Source organism: Impatiens glandulifera, chromosome 9, assembly GCF_907164915.1.
Source record: "Impatiens glandulifera chromosome 9, dImpGla2.1, whole genome shotgun sequence".
Taxonomy (NCBI): Eukaryota; Viridiplantae; Streptophyta; class Magnoliopsida; order Ericales; family Balsaminaceae; genus Impatiens; species Impatiens glandulifera.
In genome coordinates this window covers 32,755,875-32,774,178 of record NC_061870.1, presented here as the reverse complement: position 1 = coordinate 32,774,178, position 18,304 = coordinate 32,755,875, and the positions used below count along the sequence as shown (strand labels likewise).

General features: G+C 30.6%; 4 protein-coding genes across 6 annotated transcripts; 1 reads left to right on the top strand and 3 right to left on the bottom strand.

Annotated features, from left to right (window-relative positions):
- Window positions 1–2,504: 2,504 nt before the first annotated feature.
- On the bottom strand, window positions 2,505–5,698 carry LOC124914392 (U2 small nuclear ribonucleoprotein B'' 2-like). The gene is made up of 5 exons (XM_047454933.1): window positions 5,548–5,698; window positions 5,182–5,354; window positions 4,396–4,492; window positions 3,122–3,204; window positions 2,505–2,976 (listed from the first exon to the last, which is right to left on the bottom strand). The coding sequence occupies exons 1-5, from the start codon at window positions 5,618–5,620 to the stop codon at window positions 2,692–2,694; spliced, it is 711 nt and encodes a 236-aa protein (XP_047310889.1). The 5' UTR covers window positions 5,621–5,698; the 3' UTR covers window positions 2,505–2,691.
- A 1,375-nt stretch (window positions 5,699–7,073) lies between these two features.
- Window positions 7,074–7,851, bottom strand: LOC124914393 (biogenesis of lysosome-related organelles complex 1 subunit 1-like). Its single transcript, XM_047454934.1, has 3 exons — window positions 7,722–7,851; window positions 7,436–7,641; window positions 7,074–7,347 (listed from the first exon to the last, which is right to left on the bottom strand). Exons 1-3 carry the CDS (start codon window positions 7,831–7,833, stop codon window positions 7,258–7,260), a joined length of 408 nt encoding a protein of 135 aa, XP_047310890.1. The 5' UTR covers window positions 7,834–7,851; the 3' UTR covers window positions 7,074–7,257.
- A 1,535-nt stretch (window positions 7,852–9,386) lies between these two features.
- LOC124914391 (CBL-interacting protein kinase 18-like) lies at window positions 9,387–11,518 on the top strand. 3 transcript variants are annotated; one of them, XM_047454931.1, is made up of 2 exons: window positions 9,387–9,484; window positions 9,879–11,518. In XM_047454931.1, exon 2 carries the CDS (start codon window positions 10,070–10,072, stop codon window positions 11,342–11,344), a length of 1,275 nt encoding a protein of 424 aa, XP_047310887.1. In that variant the 5' UTR covers window positions 9,387–9,484; window positions 9,879–10,069; the 3' UTR covers window positions 11,345–11,518. The 3 variants fall into 3 exon arrangements, with proteins under 3 accessions (XP_047310887.1, XP_047310886.1, XP_047310888.1); XM_047454930.1 differs by having other exon boundaries at window positions 9,413–9,484; window positions 9,744–11,518; XM_047454932.1 differs by lacking the exon at window positions 9,387–9,484 and adding an exon at window positions 9,767–9,801.
- A 2,710-nt stretch (window positions 11,519–14,228) lies between these two features.
- On the bottom strand, window positions 14,229–15,772 carry LOC124915427 (CBL-interacting serine/threonine-protein kinase 11-like). Its single transcript, XM_047456141.1, has one exon. It carries the CDS (start codon window positions 15,663–15,665, stop codon window positions 14,400–14,402), a length of 1,266 nt encoding a protein of 421 aa, XP_047312097.1. The 5' UTR covers window positions 15,666–15,772; the 3' UTR covers window positions 14,229–14,399.
- Between the last annotated feature and the right edge of the window lie 2,532 nt (window positions 15,773–18,304).

The window sequence follows — 18,304 nt, the reverse complement described above, 5'->3', positions numbered from 1 at the left end:
AGTAATTATTGAAAACCAACATTATATACAATACATATATAATCAAAACAATAAATGAATGATGTTTTCATGTGGTCATAATTCCAAACGTCTTTACATTTAAAAACTAAATATTCATTAATAATACCAATTTTATATATTTAAACCATTTCAAAATCAGTTTTTTTTTTTTGAACAAGAATGAAATATTCTTGTATTTGGTATCTTTTAGGTAAGGGAATTTTAATTGAACCTTGTAAAGTATATTGGGAGAGTTCATGATTTTAATTTTTCTGATATTGCATTCTTGTTTTATATTATATGGATGATCATTTTTAGAAGAAAGAAAGAAAAAACAATAAGATGTATTAGAATATTTTGAATTTGTTAGTTAGATGATAGATGGAGTGAATAGTGATCATGATCAATCAATTAATTATAAGGTTTGCTGGCGTTCGGCGATGATGATTAATATTGGTCAGGAATTATATTATAATTAAGTAATATATATATATATTAAGCATAAATTTAGGGGAAGAATGAGTGACATTTACTACTAATCGTGTACCCATGTGCATGTCCACTATAAATTATTTCAAACCCATTTAAATACTAAAATCATCAATTTGAAATGAAAATGTCTGCTCCTAGCTAGCTATTTTATAATTAATTAGCTAGTTTTTATTGGCATAATCCCATAATAATTAAATAAAAACAAGTTTTCTTATATTATTGTTTTGAACAAAATGCATTCTCATTAAAATTGTGTAGTTTAAAACAACCCACAAAAAAAACTTTACAAACTAATCAAAAGTCAAAACCACTAAAGAAAGTCAGCTTCTACCATCAATGATGCCTTGTAGGTTTTCACAGGCAATAGTTTCAACTGGGGATTTGTGGACTTTCTCATATCTTAATTATTGTTAAGAGAAAAAATTTAAATATTCTTAAAAATAATTCTACTAACACCAATATTCTAAAAAGTCATTGATTAATATTAACATATATGGTCCATTCTAAACATTAGGTACACAATATATATCAAGCTTTTTTTGTGTTATTTTTTTATTATTATTAATTTGAAATGTAGAAAAATATTATAATATTTTTTTATAGTTTATAATCACCCATTCAACTTAACTTAAGACGTTTGAATTAAGTTTATTGTATTATTTTTTTTTAAATGATTTTCCAGTGAAGATCATATACTTTCATTTAACATGTTGGATAAGCACCGGTTTTGAATTTTATGAATAATCCATCCATAGGTGCAATAATTAATATATTGGACAATATTATTATTATTATTATTATTGGAGAAATAATTGAGTGAAGAAATTTGGAAGATGAAATTTTAGGAGTGCCCGCAATTTAATTCACCGAAAAAAAAAATCTATTTTTTTTTCTTCACATCATTTCTATTTTCTCTCCCAAATTCTCTCCCCCAACATTAATAAATACGAAAAATGTGATAAAAGAGGTGAAGTTTGATATTAATGAATTTCCAATAATTGGTTTTAAGAATTAATAATAATGGAAAATGACGACAAATCCACGCAACACCAAAATTAAATGCAAACAGGCTGGCATTTGGGCTCTTCTTATAATAATAATAATAATAATTATTATTATTAATTTGATGGATAAAAGTTCTTATTTTTTTTCTCATACACACACACATGATAATTTGACATGATGGATTCCCCCACACACATGTACGTACAGTTTCCTTCCTGATTATATACAAATATATATATATATAATTAATTAATTAATTAATTAATCTCTTCCAAGTTCCAACCGCCATTTTATTTCATTAATGCATATATGCAACGCGTATACAATATATAAGTAGGGTCATTAACATGCATTATTATTTCATTTGTACCCGATTATATAATATAAACAATTATTAATTAATTCCCTTTTCAATCTCCTTACATTATTAGTTGTTTCATGTGTGTGTGTGAAAGAGAAGATCAGGATGGATTGGAGGGGGCAAAATAATTAGTTGTGTTATCCGAAATAGAGTCAATTAAAGTTTACAAAATTATGAAAGTGCAAAGCTCACAAAAAAGTTAATGATGAAATAACCAGGAATAAAGTCGCAACAACAAAAATAAAATAAAAAATGTAAATAATTTGGAAAGTAGCCTAAGAAATATTGTTATTTTAATTGTTTCAATTGGATATAAATATATTAGCATATATAGCAAAAATAAAAGGTATATATAGCAAGCAAAAGTAAGTAAACCAAATTCAAACACACAATAGGAATTGTTTGATCTTGTTTTTTAGGTTATATCTAAGTTTTAGAGTAAAATATATGAGAAAGAAAATATTAAATAAAGGATATGACAATATGTTGATGGATAAAATAAATGATGTAATAGATTAAAAAAATAAGATAAAATATTAAATTTTAGGTAAAATACAAAAAAAAAATACTAAAAGAATTTGGGGTCAAATGGATTAATTTTAAAAGTATAACTCTGATGCATTAAGTAAACTCTAGACAGATAGACACAAACAATAACAGGATAGATTCCCATGCATTAAACTCTGATGGGTGTTGAAAAGATACAAAACTACTAATTGTGTATTTTCTACCCAATCTGTGTCTTGGTTACACAGTTGAAAAAGGAAAAGGGAAGAAAATTCAATGTCTAATAACATTCTTTCAATCATTTTCAGTTCATAAAAACAACCCATTTATTTCTTGGCATAAGTGATAACCATGGGATTATGAGGAGTAATTTTGAAACCCTGAAGTGCCTGCATCGCAACTGAGGACTGCAAGTCATCGTCAAACTCTACAAAGGCAATGCCCGGTTTTGCTTCTATCATGCGAACTTCCCTGAAACCAGGATACTGTTGGAAAAGAACCTCTAACATCATGCTCGTTGACTCGTGAGGTAGATTCTGAATGAACAGGATGTTGTTTGGTGCCGCACCATGATCTTCTTCTGCACCAGCCTTTCCATACATAGGAGCCGCCTAAAACATTTCATTAAATCAAACATATAAAACAATTTGCATTTCTTTCTTTTCCTTCAACAAGAATTTGATAGACAAATGAAATATGCAAAAAAGGATTTTATTTTTAATTAGCTGATACTAGTACACAAAGCAGTAAACTAACCGTTGGGCGTCCATTGCTGTCTCCTCTGGTTCCATTAGTAGTTGCTGCTTGTTGTGTTTCCTCAGCTCGTTTCTTTCTTTCAACTGAATAACACAACCAATCCAAGTCAACATGAATTATAACACAGATTTATGCTTTTCAAGATACAATGAGTTCAAATTTAATATGACAGAAATCAAATATTAAGGTAGTGCTTGATAACAGAAACTTTGAAAACTATTTAATTTGATGTTGATTATTAGGGTTGTAAACAAGCCAAGTCGAGCCGAACAGCAGTTCGAGCTTTTATATTAGAGCTCGAGATCGGCTCGTATGTATTTAGCTGCTCGACCTCGGCTTGTTTAGTGCTGCTTAAGAGAGCTCGATTACAACCTAGAAGAAGGTTTCACGTTAGGTGAAGAGCTTACCCATTTTTTATAATAATATATTAATAAATATTAAACAAGGTTTTAAAAGAGTCTCTAAACAAACATGTTCGCGAGCCCATAAACAAGCCTCTAAACGAACTTGTTTGTATGCCCATTAACGAGCCTCATTAACAGAGCTACCCACGAGCCGAATATCTAAAAGTTCTAGCTTGGCTCGTCTAAATTTTCAAACTTTTAAACGAGCACGAGCTCATTAAGACTAACTAATGAGCTAGAATGAGCTTTTTACTGACTTGAGATTCGAATAGCTCGTGGGTAGCTCTGTTCATTTACCTTCCTATTGATTATTCAAGATTAAATTCAAATAACACAATATTTAATAAGAATCTACTCATCATCAATCACATAATTTAAATAGTCAACTAAAAGTAGTCTCTATTTGAATTAAGTTCATTTTAGATTTGTCCAAGACAAATTCAACCACTTGAATTAACCGATTTAGTTATTACAAAGCATGTTTCTAACATTAATTCCAGATTTTATCTAATCGACTTAGTACTAAAGTTAAGATATACTCATTGTTCTATTCAACATTTATTTTTCAAAGACTTATCTCATTTGAACTTAACATTCCTTACTCTCTACATTCAGGACTTAATTTTCATTTTTATTAAAGGTATCCTAATACTAAATTCTTCTTATTCCAGAATCCATAATCATATTATTAGCTCAGATCTGCATATGAACACATTTATGGTAGTAAGAGGTCCAGAGGAAGCATAGCCTATATAATAGGCTAATTATATACACTCAGAAGAATAGAAAGCTTTTTGTTTGAATTAAAGCTCTAGCATATGTAACATTATCTATATTAGAAAGAATCAACTGAACAATCAAGAGTTTCACCTTTCTCTTCATGTTTCTTCCTCTTCTTATCTCTTGGAACAAAGGTACCATCTTCTTTGGCAATACAGTCAGACTTTGTTTTGGCATACTGTATCCTCTGTATTCAGTCAAGCATATAGAAACAAAATTATGCAAGAAAATGTCATGTATGCTATACATAATACTGGAATACAAGATTAGCATATAGGTTTTGTTACTAGATACCACAAAGAAGTTCATAATAGTTAGGCACTTCATTCACTAATATTTGGCGTTACAGTAATTTGATTATTAAGGTATTCAATATTATACAAGGTGATGCTACTCACTAATGCAGGGAAGATCAGATAAGACAGTTTTATGCATGGCCTAAACCTTATGTGGAACGAATGATTCCACCACACTGAAACCCTAGTTCCTTCGTCTAGACAATTTTGACAGCAATAGTGCAAAAGGTCAGAGTAGGAAAGATCATCTGTTTTTACTCTACTTAAGGGGTCGTGACACACTTCCACAAGGATGTGTGCAAATTAAAAGGGTAGAGCTCTGATCATTATGCCAACCTAAGTCCCAAGATCATTGGCTATCAAAACACAAATATGAAGTAGAAAATATCAGCAATCATAGTAAACTAAGAGGGTGAATTAATCAGTCATATGAAGGTCCAGTTGAATTCAATTAGAGAATTTGAATTCCAATGAGATGGGTCATTTTACTTCTCAATACTTAATTACACACCACTACATTTCCATCACAATGTTATTTTCACATGTATATTCTAGGTTTTTGAATTGTTGTAAAACTCACCAAGGGTTTATCATAAAAAGGAAAATTTTGCATCTGTCTCACAGCATTGCTGGCAGATGTCACTTCACTAAACACAACCCATGCTTGTCCTCGAAGTTTTTCAGTTTTCAAGGCAACAACGTCCAAAATCCTTCCATATTGTGAGAACAACGCATAAAGAGATCTCTTCAACTCTGTCCACACGAAAAAACAAAAAAAAAATCAGCTAAACGGAAAAGTAGTGTGTGGAGCAGGCACTACAATTGCTAATGTTCAGGAGAAACTAAAGGGAAAAGTAGTGTAGAATTAAAAAAAAGGATAGACGTGATTGCAGATTTGAATTGATGGCGGTAAAGTAGGTCGAAAAAATGAAGCGAAATGACTCACCCTCTTTCTTGACCTTCTCGTTGATATTCTTTAGATAGATAGTTTGATTAGGCGGAATGTCCCCGGAGAGCATCGTCACCTACAGCACAGCACAGATACACACAAGCAAACACACAGAAGAAGAGAGAGAGTGAAGAGAGAGAGAGTTCCGATGAGCGATCCCTAAACGAAACTATGTATATAATATTGGGCCTTATAGGGCCTTGTTCGATCATTTATGTTTGGGCCTGCTCGTCAAATGTTTCGAGTTTTGTTTGGTAGTCATTCTTTGAGGAGTTAACTTTTCAACTTAAACATGTACAAAAAAATATAAATAAATATTAATATTTAATTTTTTTTAAACAAATTCAAGAATGGTTGATGATTATGAACCCCATTGGTGCATGTTCTCAAATCTAAAACTTAAAAGTATTAATATATAATAATAAAAAAGAAATAAATTATAAGATATTTTAGTGAATGGATTTAATTAAATAACCTAAAGACAGTCTATGTTATACATTTTTTTAAGAAAATATTTTTTTTTTCAACTCAATAATTTGTTTTTAATAAAATTTATTTTATTTTATTAAGCCTTGTGTTAAGTGGAGTTATAGAACTCGATCAAATTATAGCTTTAAAAAAGTTTATTTAAAATAAAAGTAAAGTGCATCAAGAAAAATGAAAACATAAAATAAAAGTTTAAAGAATGGAGAAACAAAAAGGCATAACCCACTCAAACGGATTAAATGTCATGAACTATCTAGTGAAATCGAATAAGAACTAGGGGTTAGGGATGAATTGATAGGACGCTAAATAGTGTAAACCCTTGAATTTACTATATCAGTACCCAAAATTTGAGGGATTGTTAATAGTTTTAATAATTAGCACCTTATGATTATAAATATGATGACATATTAATCAATTATTGAATATCAATAGAATTTTACTCTCTCAAGGTTATGCTCCTCACCCTAATGGCTTAGATCATTCCTTTCTCCTCGTCACTTTCTTTAAATATATCTCATCTACATCACACACCCTAACCTTAAATATAAGAAGTGGAACATTTTGTTTCTTCTCAATAGGAATATCAAGAGATTTAAGCAGATTGAGACGGAAACACCCAATCACATAGCAAGGAATGTGATTTCAAACCTACATACAATATTTCAACCATTCATTTGAGACCCACTAGTTGACATAGAAAGAACCCATACAAGTATTCTTAAAATTGACAACTGATTTGGATATAGCCAAGACCTAGATCACATGTCACCAAAGAATAAACGATCACACAGAGCCAGAGGGGAAAGAATGAGCAGTCCATATCACCCCATACTCATCATCACCCTTGGTTGGTCTCTTCATCATAATAAATCCACAAGTCGGTTCGAGAATAACACAAATTCACCTTTGTGAGGGCTCACGAGAAAAGAGGCTCCCTTCTATGATGAATAAAGGCACAAATGGGAGAGGAAATGATACATTTGTTCCATATTTGAATTGTTGTTCCAAGCAGAGGCAACATGTATAGCTAGTAGTAATAGTAGTGACAAACAATAAAGAGAAGAAACAAGCAATTCTGGTACACTGTTATTTACCATTGTTAATGAGCGAACCTAAACAAATCAAGAACTAAATCATCATCATCATCTGCTAAAGCTCCAACAATAATAATAATAATAACAACAATAGGCTCTAGGTTTTTGCATCTTGCCTGGGAAGAGATTACTCCTGGTAGATGTTGCATATTGCAGCACTGATCCTCTTACAATCATATTCCATCGTCTTCATCCAGTTCTCAAAGTCTCCAATTTCCTGCACAATCAATCAATCAAATTTCAACATTCCAATTCCATTCCATTCCATTCCATTCCATTCCATTCCATGATTCAATAACTAATACCTTCAAGGCCGTGTTGATTCCATGAGAAGCAGCAAGCCACTGATCGGTCTGCTTCCCAAACCGCGCAACTGATGCCGCTAAAGCCCTTGTCTCGAGCTCAATACGCTTCTCATAAATGAATGCTTCTTGGACGCCTCCATTGACGGCATCGACTAGCAGATCAGAAACCCTCACCGAATTCTTAATCGCTTCTTTCTTCGCCTTCTCTGTAACAAACAATCTCACATCACAAAACTCAGAAATCAGAGGCGCTGATGCTATAATATAGATAGAGAGAGATAATAACCGGTTTTTTCTCGGAGTCGGAGGGTGGCGCTATGGTGATCGGAGATCAATTGGAGCAGCGAATGTTCGAGTCCACCTGCTGCCTCTGCGTGCGAAAACGATGATTTCTCCATCTTGCTCGATGGGCCAGCCAACCGATTAGCATTTACCTAATCGATTAAACCGGATACGGTTTAACCGGTCCATGGCTGGCCGGATGAAAATCGGATGGAGCGGTTCAGTCTGCGTTGTTTGGATTTATTTCATTTAAGCCGAGTCAAGCGACCATCGCCTAAAAGGCGGCGTCGAGGCGTTAGACGCTAAAGTCCTTGCGATTAGGCTTTCATGTAATTAATTTGATTAAAGAGGTTATTTATTTAGTCATATATAAATAAATTATTTTAGTTTTTTTTAATTAACTATTTGAAAGATCTTGACTGGTTTGATAAAAGCAGTGATTTGATAACTAGATAAAAGGTGTTATTTAATCAAAGAAGCCCTCAAGGAAGTAAGAAGTTTTCAAGCTTAATAAAAATATGTCAACTATTGACTTTTGATGAGCAATTCTGTGACGAAGGAATTCATGCGTGATCTTCCTTTTTTATTTTATTTTATGTTATAATAGTGTTTTGTGACGTTTTCAATTCATTAGTCATTACTTTCTATCTTAAAATAATTATAACAAAAATACATGAAGAAACCTAATTAAAAACAATTATAATTTACCCGTGTTTATTTAAATTTGTCAATACATGTGCTATATATTTACGAGTGTCTATATATATATATTGTAACATTACATGCATGTTTTAGATTAATGCTGTATAAAATTATTATTATATATGATTGTTCTTATATTAATTTACTTCATAAACTTAGAGTTTTTAATTTGATTATTCTTAATAAACTTGAGATGTTAATTTGAATTGTAAAGAAACTTCGTTAGTTAGTATAATGGTCAAAAATTGTGTGCCTAATTGAAAATTTTGTAAAATTTGATTTATTATAAACAAATAAATATCATATTTTAACTAAAAAAATCAACATAAAACTAATTCAAACGTTTATTTAGTCTATAATAAGAAATGTGTTTTGAAAGTGTCATAAATATGAAATTATAAGAAGATGCAGTACACGTTGCTTGCTTCAAATTTTGATTGGACTTTCTTCACATTATTATTCTTTCTTTATTTTCTGTAACTCATGTGTATAATAATAATAAAATATATATCTTAGCTATTAAGCAATTTTTTAACCTATAGGTGTATGGTCATAAAAAGTTTAATTATTTAGTAAAAAGACTAAAATAATATTAAGATTTTATTTTTTATAAAAAAAATTGAAACTATTTAAATATTTTAATTGATTTGATTAATTAGAAAAATATATAAAAGATTAAAAACACCTTTATTTGAAAGAAAAAGAAAAGTTAATAAATATTTTTTTAAAATTTACAAACCAAAATTTATTATTTGACAGAAATAGCATCCTCTGTATATAGTAGTTCTTAGTTCTTACCATAATAAAATGTCTATGAGTATTTGGTCGGTTTAAATTTGTTTTAATTTATGAATGAATATTTTACCACCTTTCTTATAGACTCTGACATAGCTAATGTGTGACAATCTCCTTCACAGAATTCTACTCTGTCCGTCTGGCTATAAAATGTCCATCACCTTTCCACAAATTTCTTAATTAATTTGAACCAGTTTCATCATCTTGTGTTCACTGGAAACAACTGTAATTGATCCGGTCAAGATCAAAATCTGCTTCTCCGACAAATAGGTGAGTCATTTCATCTTCAATACAATCGCAATTCAAACTTTGTGTTCATTGTTTTGTGTTCGTTTTATGATTCTCTACGCTTTCTGTTGCATTCATTTGTCTGTGGAAAAACCCTTAAGTTTTCAATGATCTTGTTGGAGTTACCTTTACTATTTGATTACCTACTCTTTCTCTAAAGTTAAAATTGAAATGGGTAGCAAAATCAGATTATAGAACTATAGATTATTGAATTGATCAGCTATTTGGTTTGCTGATGCAGTTCTTTCTGGGATTGATTGTTGTCTAAGCTTGACTCAGTTAAGGGAATGCTGAAAAATGTGCTCAAATATTCAAACTTATTCATTTGAAGTATACTGTTGTTTGATCATTCCTGTGCTCATCTTTTCAATTACAGATAAGATTGGACCGATATCCTTTCCAGCAAGTTCATTGATTCAGATTGTGAATGAATGGGATCAGCCAATGAATCCTAAGATACTCCTACTTTGTTACAGCTTATGTGAAGGCGGCTGATCAGATCAGAAGGAAGAAGAAACAATTTCATTAATTTGTTCCATTCTGGGTTAATTCGTGGCTAGTTCTTAAATGGATAAGTCTAGGAGAGTGTTGATGCAAAAATATGAGTTAGGAAGGTTGCTGGGTCAAGGTTCATTTGCTAGAGTTTATTATGCAAGAAATCTTGAAAGTGGACAAGCAGTGGCCATTAAAGTTATGGACAAGAAGAAAATTATCAGTGGAGGGTTCATAAAACAGATCAGACGTGAAATCTCAGTGATAAGATTGGTCAAGCACCCGAATGTCGTGCAGGTTCTAGAAGTAATGGCTACCAAGACCCACATTTATCTTGTGATGGAATTTGCCAAAGGAGGTGAGCTTTTTCGAAAGGTGGCCAAACTGAAGTTGAAAGAAGATGTGGCTAGGAAATATTTCCAACAGTTGATAAACGCTGTTGATTTTTTCCATGGCCGGGACGTTTACCACAGGGATTTGAAGCCAGAGAATCTATTATTAGATGAAGATGATAATCTAAAAGTTATTGATTTCGGTTTGAGTGCGCTTGCAGAGTCGAAACACCAAGATGGGCTTTTCCACACTATGTGTGGAACCCCTGCCTATGTTGCTCCTGAGGTGATATATCGAAAGGGCTATGATGGGGGGAAGGCTGATATATGGTCGTGTGGGATTATCTTGTTTGTTCTTATTGCTGGCTATCTCCCTTTCTACGACGTAAACATAATTCAGATGTATCGAAAGATCTGCAGAGCAGAGTACAAATGTCCCAAATGGTTTTCAGATGAGGTCAGGACTTTACTGTCAAATATGTTGGAGACAAATCCGGATAACCGTATTACCATGGCCCAAGTGAAGGAAAGCAGTTGGTTCAGAAGTGGCTTAAGCACAACAGACACTTGTTCCTTGATTGAAGGATCAGTACAAGAAGATATGGTTAAGCCGAAAGAACTTAATGCTTTTGATATCATATCACTATCTGCAGGTTTTGATCTGTCTGGATTGTTTGAAGAGGCCCGGTTCAAGAAAGAGGCTCGGTTTATGTCGCGAAAACCTGCATCAGTCATTGTGTCTAAGTTGGAGGAAATGGCAGAGTTTGTGAAGATGAAGGTGGGAAAAAAGGAGGGAGGGTTGATGAGATTTGAGAGAACTCGGGAGGGTAGAATGGGTTTTTTGTCGGTTGAAGTGGAGATATTCGAGGTGAGTTCATCGTTTTACTTGGTGGAGGTGAGGAAGAACAATGGAGATAGTCTTGAATTTAGTGAAATGTTAATGGAGGGAATGAGAGTTGCTCTTAAAGATGTAGTTTGGGCTTGGCATGGAGAACTGCCCCTAATCGAATCAGCTTAAGGGTCATTGCATGTGTATTATATAATATTGTGGTTTGATGTATTTAAGTAGTTGTTTTTGCATATATTATAAGTTAAATACCAATAAAAACAATGATCATCATATATGTAAAATATCATTGCTATTGTAATTCCTTTTTTCTTTTTTGTTTACATTGATTTGGTTTTCAATGAATCTTTAGATGAGATTCTTTCGCAGCAATTATGTTCGGTATAATAACCGGTATAATGGTTATGTATATTTTGTTGTGTGATTTTACTGTCTACTTGTCTAACCATACTGTTGATATTTCGGTCCATTTTAGAAAATAAAAATTACTGCATAGCCATCTTGTTGATACTTGGTCCATTTTTATCAAAATAAAACTTTAAATAAAGAAGAGTAACAAAATTTGATGTTAGTTAACTTTAAAATGAAATTTATTTTTCTTATTAAATTTCAAGTCCTATAAAATATTGTTAAATCATTTTCGACACCATTTATGCCAATAAATTTATGTTTATATCATTCTTGTAATAAAAAAAATAATGTATATAAATATGTGAATAATGTTCGGTTTAAAAATAAAATATGAGGAGACTATTTTTTTTCTTTTGAGTAATGTTCACACAAGAACACCAATGTGAATACATTATTTAAAACATTGGAATGACAACCAACCACCAATAATTAAGACAACAGTACTGTAGTACAAAATATTAATTAAAGATTTAAAGCAATAAGTAATACGAAGGAAACTAGAGGGACGTGACATGGCTTATAAGTCCTAATCATGTAGTTGTTGGCCTAATTATATATAAACTGTTGGCACAATTTTAGACAGCCAATAAATCATCAACATACTGCATAATTATAATATTAAATAAAGTCAAATTAATACATTTTATACAATATTATCTCGATATTAATTGTAGATGTTACAATAATTTCAATGTATTTTGAACTTTTGAAGCTTCATTGACAAAATAATTATTAGTGTTCAATTATTAAATAGTTTTTAAAATTTAAATTTTATTAGTACAATTAAATAAATAATATTTTAATTAATAAATTAATTATTTATAAAAGAAATAATATTTAATAATAAATATATTCATATAACTTCACATTAATACAACCTTTAGGTTAAGTATTCAATATTTATAGCATACATTTTTTTTAGGCTTATAAGTTCTTTTTGAGACAATTATTATATTAATACAAATTTTATAGTTTCAATATTTTTTTTGGCATAAAATAATAGTTCAAGAATATTAATATTTATTTACTTAAGTACATGATATGGTTTTATAAACTTATTCAAATAGTGTGACCATTTAGTTTTGTATAATGATTTTAATATATAGCTGTAAAAATCTTAAAAAATTGCACAATAACTAAAATAATACTTTTGACAATAATAATATAGAGTAATAAACTAATCTACATATCCAGCCTAGTATGATTGGGAACTGAATATTTTGATTGATCTATAATTAACTACCTCTTGTACAAACTATTTCTTTTAATTAGTGTGCATTTTTTATATTTAATATACTAATACAAAACAAAGTCTGTTTTATTTAATACAAATACATCATCAATATTGACAAATAAATGAATCGTTAATAATGGCAATATTGATATTTAATTAACCTATATGTAACCATGTTTTTTGTTTGTTTCTTGTATTAATCCAGATTTGACCATTGTTTATGCTAATATTCATGTGTTATGTTTTATATATTTGGATTTTTTCTAGAAATAACATTAAATGCTATAAATGAGTAGATAAATACAAACTACTTAAAACAGATTTTCAAATAGGTGTGACAATATTAAACAAATAATAATGAAGATACCTCTTATATTGCTAGTAATAGTTACAAGAATTGACATAAGATTGAAGGATCATATTATAAACTTATTTGACAACTTGCACGTCCCTACAATATCAAATGAAACTTGAATAAAAGGAGTAGGTAAATATTTGAACCCTACAAAATTATTAGTTGGGCTAAAGTTGAGCTTGTTTTAATCTTTTAAATTATAATACTAATAATTTGTTTATTGATATAAATTGTAGTTTTTTGTATTTATTTCTTGTAAATATAACTACAATGGTTATAATATTTATTTTTTAGTTTGTGAGTATTAATATATATATATATATATATATACAATATATATATATATGTAATTTATTGATTAAAATGATCATGATATAAATGTTTGTTTATATAATGAAGTGGGAATGTAGAATACTGTTCTTTTATTATATAAAATAATAATTATTCATATAATTAGTTGGATTGAATTATTTGAAATTAAAATAATATTAGAATAAGAAGGAACCTAACAAAGTTTAGACAAGTCCCTTGTTAACATTTAGATTTATTCAAGTGAGATATCTTGATCGATCTTATGGAAGTAGTTATTCAACCAATTTGAGGTATTGCCGAATTTGCTATTAAAACTAATTTATAATTTAATTAATATTTTAGATAATGAATGTTTTGAACTCAATAATATGAAGGTAAGTATTAAATAGAGTTGAAACAAGAAACAAAATAAAAATCTTATTTGTAGAATGTGTCAGGCGGACATTACATTCCAACATAATAAAAATCTATCAATCATTGCATTTTTCACTGTATAATTTAGTGGTTTCTCATTATTAATCATATGTATCAAATCAAATGAAATCAAATTATGTTTTCTTACTTTGCTACTATCTGTCCATTTTTATGGACCACCTTCAACAACACACTATTCTTGATATTTATTAATTCATGTTTTAAAACAAGAAAATATTTTAAATTTAAACAATATATAATAGTAACAAATATTAAATAGTACATATTATACATATATGAATTTGAAATTAAAATAGTTGGTTTTGTAATAATAGTAATTAGTAATAATATAAACAAACACTCAGTAAAATTGTTCTTAAACATTCTCCTTTTTGGCAGATTTTACCCTTTTCCATTTGAATAATGTATATTATAATACATTCTTAAGAACCCGCCATAAGTAAGAAAGTTCAAAATAGGATCTTTTCTTTTGATCAGGTTTACAAACTTCTCGCCGGAGGGGGATCGTTTTGGCCGGCGGCGGAAACTAAGTTGGGTTTTATTTTCTCTCCCCAGAGCTCATTAAACAGTTTTACATGACCCATTCTCCGGCGTACCTCCACCACTGCTAAATTATCGATCAGCCGATAAACTTCCAATTCCATTCTGAACTTTACCTTTTCACCTTCGATTTCCAAACCCCAGTTCTTATTCGTCTTCAAAATCAGCCCCGTTTCACCCTTTAAAACCTCCTCCACTTTCTCCACGATTTTCTCCGGTGCTTCCGTCGACACGAATCGTTCCCCGTCGTTTTCCGAGCTGCTGGAGTCGTCGAATAGACAGGACAGGTCCAAGCCGGAGGAGAACGATATGATGTTGAACGCGTTGAGTGAAAACCCGGTCCTGTCTTCCTCGTCCGGCTTGAGGGTGAATTGGTCATCGCTCGCCGGAAAGGAAACCTCCTTGTAATCCTTCCTGAACCAGGGATCCTGGAAGATCTGATCAACGGTGATCCTTGTAGCAGGGTTGGTGTCGAGAAGACGAGACAGGAAACGTTTAAGATCAGAGGACATCCATTTCGGGCATTGGTATTCCCCTTTGTAAATCTTCCTATACATTTCCATTAAGTTGGGATCATTGAAAGGAAGATATCCAGCCGTCAGAACGTAGAGGATGATGCCGCATGACCAAATATCCACTTTCGCCCCGTCGTATCCTTTCTTCACGAGAATATCGGGTGCAACGTAGGACGGCGTGCCGCAAATGGTGTGCAACATACCGTCCTGTCGGATCTGATCTGTAGCGGCGCTGAGGCCGAAATCAGATACTTTCAGATACCCATTTTCGTCGATCAATATATTCTCTGGTTTAAGATCTCGGTGGTAAATCCCCCGTGAATGGCAGAATCCGACAGCTGAAATCAGCTGTTGGAAATATTTCCGTCCTGTTTCCTCGTCGAATCTTCCCTTGGCGACTCTGGTGAAGAGCTCGCCGCCTTTGACGAACTCGATTACAACGTAGATCTTCGATTTGGTGGCGAGGACTTCGTAGAGCTTGACGATGTGAGGATGGTGGAGACGGCGCATGATTGAGATCTCCCTCTTGATGTTGGAAGTGTTTGTGATTTTGCTCTTATTGATGACCTTTACTGCCACGCTCTGGCCGGTGGCGATGGATCTTGCGTGGTAGACTTTGGCAAAGGCGCCGCAACCGAGGAGCTTTCCGATCTCGTATTTGCCGAACAATGTATTTTTGTGATGCCACATCTTGAAGACGGCCGGAGAATGCCAACGGCGATGATTCCGATGAAGCGGCGTCGGCTGGAAACACAGATAGAGAATGAGGTTTAGGTTTTTATATATTTCTCACAGGGAAAGAAAGAAAGAAAGGACAAATAGACAGACATTTCTTTTCTTTTGCTGACTGCATTTTATACTAATATTATTTAATTGAACAACAAATTATTTTCTAAATTATTAGTTTATGACCTGTTATTTATATGATTTTTTTTTACAAAGTTTCAATATATTTAATTTAATTAATAAATAAAACTTCTAACATCATCTGAAAATTTAACTTTTCATTCAATTTTTTAAATTTTCATAATCTTTGACAAAATAATTTTTCTTAATTAAATGTAAATAAAATTATTTTAACATTTTATTTAATAATAATTATTATTTTCCTTTTAATCCATGAAGTAACATAACTCCAAGTCTGGCCTCAACTTCAACTTATAAGTGGAGTTAAAATCAATTGTATTAAAATATCACTTTTTAAAACAAGGAAAAAATATTTAGTTATTACATTTGTTTGACATAGGATCTAAATATAGTTATGAAAAATGAAAAACATAATATTTTCTATGAATCATTCCTTGTGGGTACTGGCTATCTTTCCTTTACTAGCTGTCAAATTCACACAAAAGTATAAACTTGAAATTGGTCAATTTTAATGAAAATAGATAGTTTGATTAAAAAGAAGGCAAAGTTGGAATAAGATTCTTTATTTCTATGTTCACTCATGCACTTTATACTCCTAATATATAGGGTTATTTAATTGTATTAAATTTGTTGGTGGGTAATTGAGGTCTCAATTTATTTCATTCTATTTAATTAAAATTTCTTTTAGGCACTTTCAAGTTTAAGTTGAAGAGGGATTATGACCATGTCTAAATGATATTTATTTGGTTTGAATATTATTATAAATGACAGCTGTATAGTATGATCAGCTTGTTTTTCCTTGTATAGTTTGGATGCCCTAATAACAGTATGTGAAAGGGGTCATTTAATTTGTGTTTGAAGGAGTCAATAAAGTCTGCTTTTTTATGTTATGAAAAGGCACATTAATTCTTTATAATATGTATTTGTTTGATTACTTACCACTTACTACCATCATCTGTCTTGATCCCTTTTGAACTATTTCATTATTAAATTGGGTATTCAATCTGTCTTGTGAAACTGGAATTTATAAAATTATTTGAATTTTGACATTTATCCCTTTTTATTGGAGAAAACAATAACATTTTTAGACTAAGTTTTGTTTGGTTGGCATGTCTGTCTGATTTTGCAATAGGTGTTAACGGCTCAGTCTTAACAAATAAAATATTAAACTCTTACCGACATTTATTTTTGCATTAATTTGTTTGATTTTGGTTATTTGAAATTTTATTGTGTTTTTCTTTTAAATACCATTTAATGAAAAAAAAGATTTTTGAGTTTAATTGGATTGAATTATTTTTTATTTTATTTTATATATATATATATATATATTTGAATATTTTAATTGATAAATTAAGGGATATAATGATTACAAATGTTAATTTTTAGTAATGAAAATTGTAATTAATTACACAAACGAGCTTATAATTTTTTTAAATGATTCATGCATTATTTAATTACAACTAAAAAGACATAACAATTGTGGAGAAATCAAACAAATAAATAAAAATTAATGCGTGCAAAAAATTTCACAAAATGTAATGAGATATCTTTGATCGAATTTGTCGATTTCCAAAACTGAGAACCTCATATAATGTCAAAATAATATAAACATTAGGGAGAGTTCATCCCATAATAAATGTTTCTATCTGAACAAGTCGTTATGCGTTGACAAGACATAAATAATTTCCATGTGGGGTATTGCTACAAATTGTTCGCTAAGATAATTTTATATAATTTTTGTTGAGAAAAATTTTAAGAATCAAAGATTTCATCCAAAATTTCATTCTTTGGATAAAACGTTATTCACGGTGGAATTCTTAAGGATTATAGTAATATGTGCATGAAAAAATATTGTATTATGGTTAGTCGTATCTGTCACAAAAATGTTGAATCGACAACTCACTTACTTTTGTATTATCGAGGATTGACTAGTATATGGAGCATTTTGTGAAGTATTATTGGGATTCATTGGTGGATATATCTAAGTCTTTGGATAGTTGCTGAAAATTTTGAATTGATGCGACTAATATGACAAATCTACATATTTGAGTTATCATTCCAATTATTTTTTGGTAGACTATATGGTTTAAGAGAAATCATCGAACTTTCAATGATAATAGTCGTCCAATGTATATATTCATAATGTTATTATTATGATGTTTTTTTAAATTCGTTATGAAAAACTATTATAGTCTGTCGGAGAGTTAATAATTTTTTTAAGATAATTTACGAGTTTGATAACTTAATAAATAATGTTTTTTATTTTTTATGTTTATTTTTAATTTTCTTTTTTTCGTGTCATGTTTTGTCGTGATTAATTTTTTTTTATCAATTTTAATTTTAGGCCTTCTTCTCTTTAGGTTTTTCTTAAAAATTCATTCAAAATCAATTTTCCAATCAATCACTTCTCAACAATCACATACTCATTTCATTAACTAAAATACTAAAATACTCTCTATTTT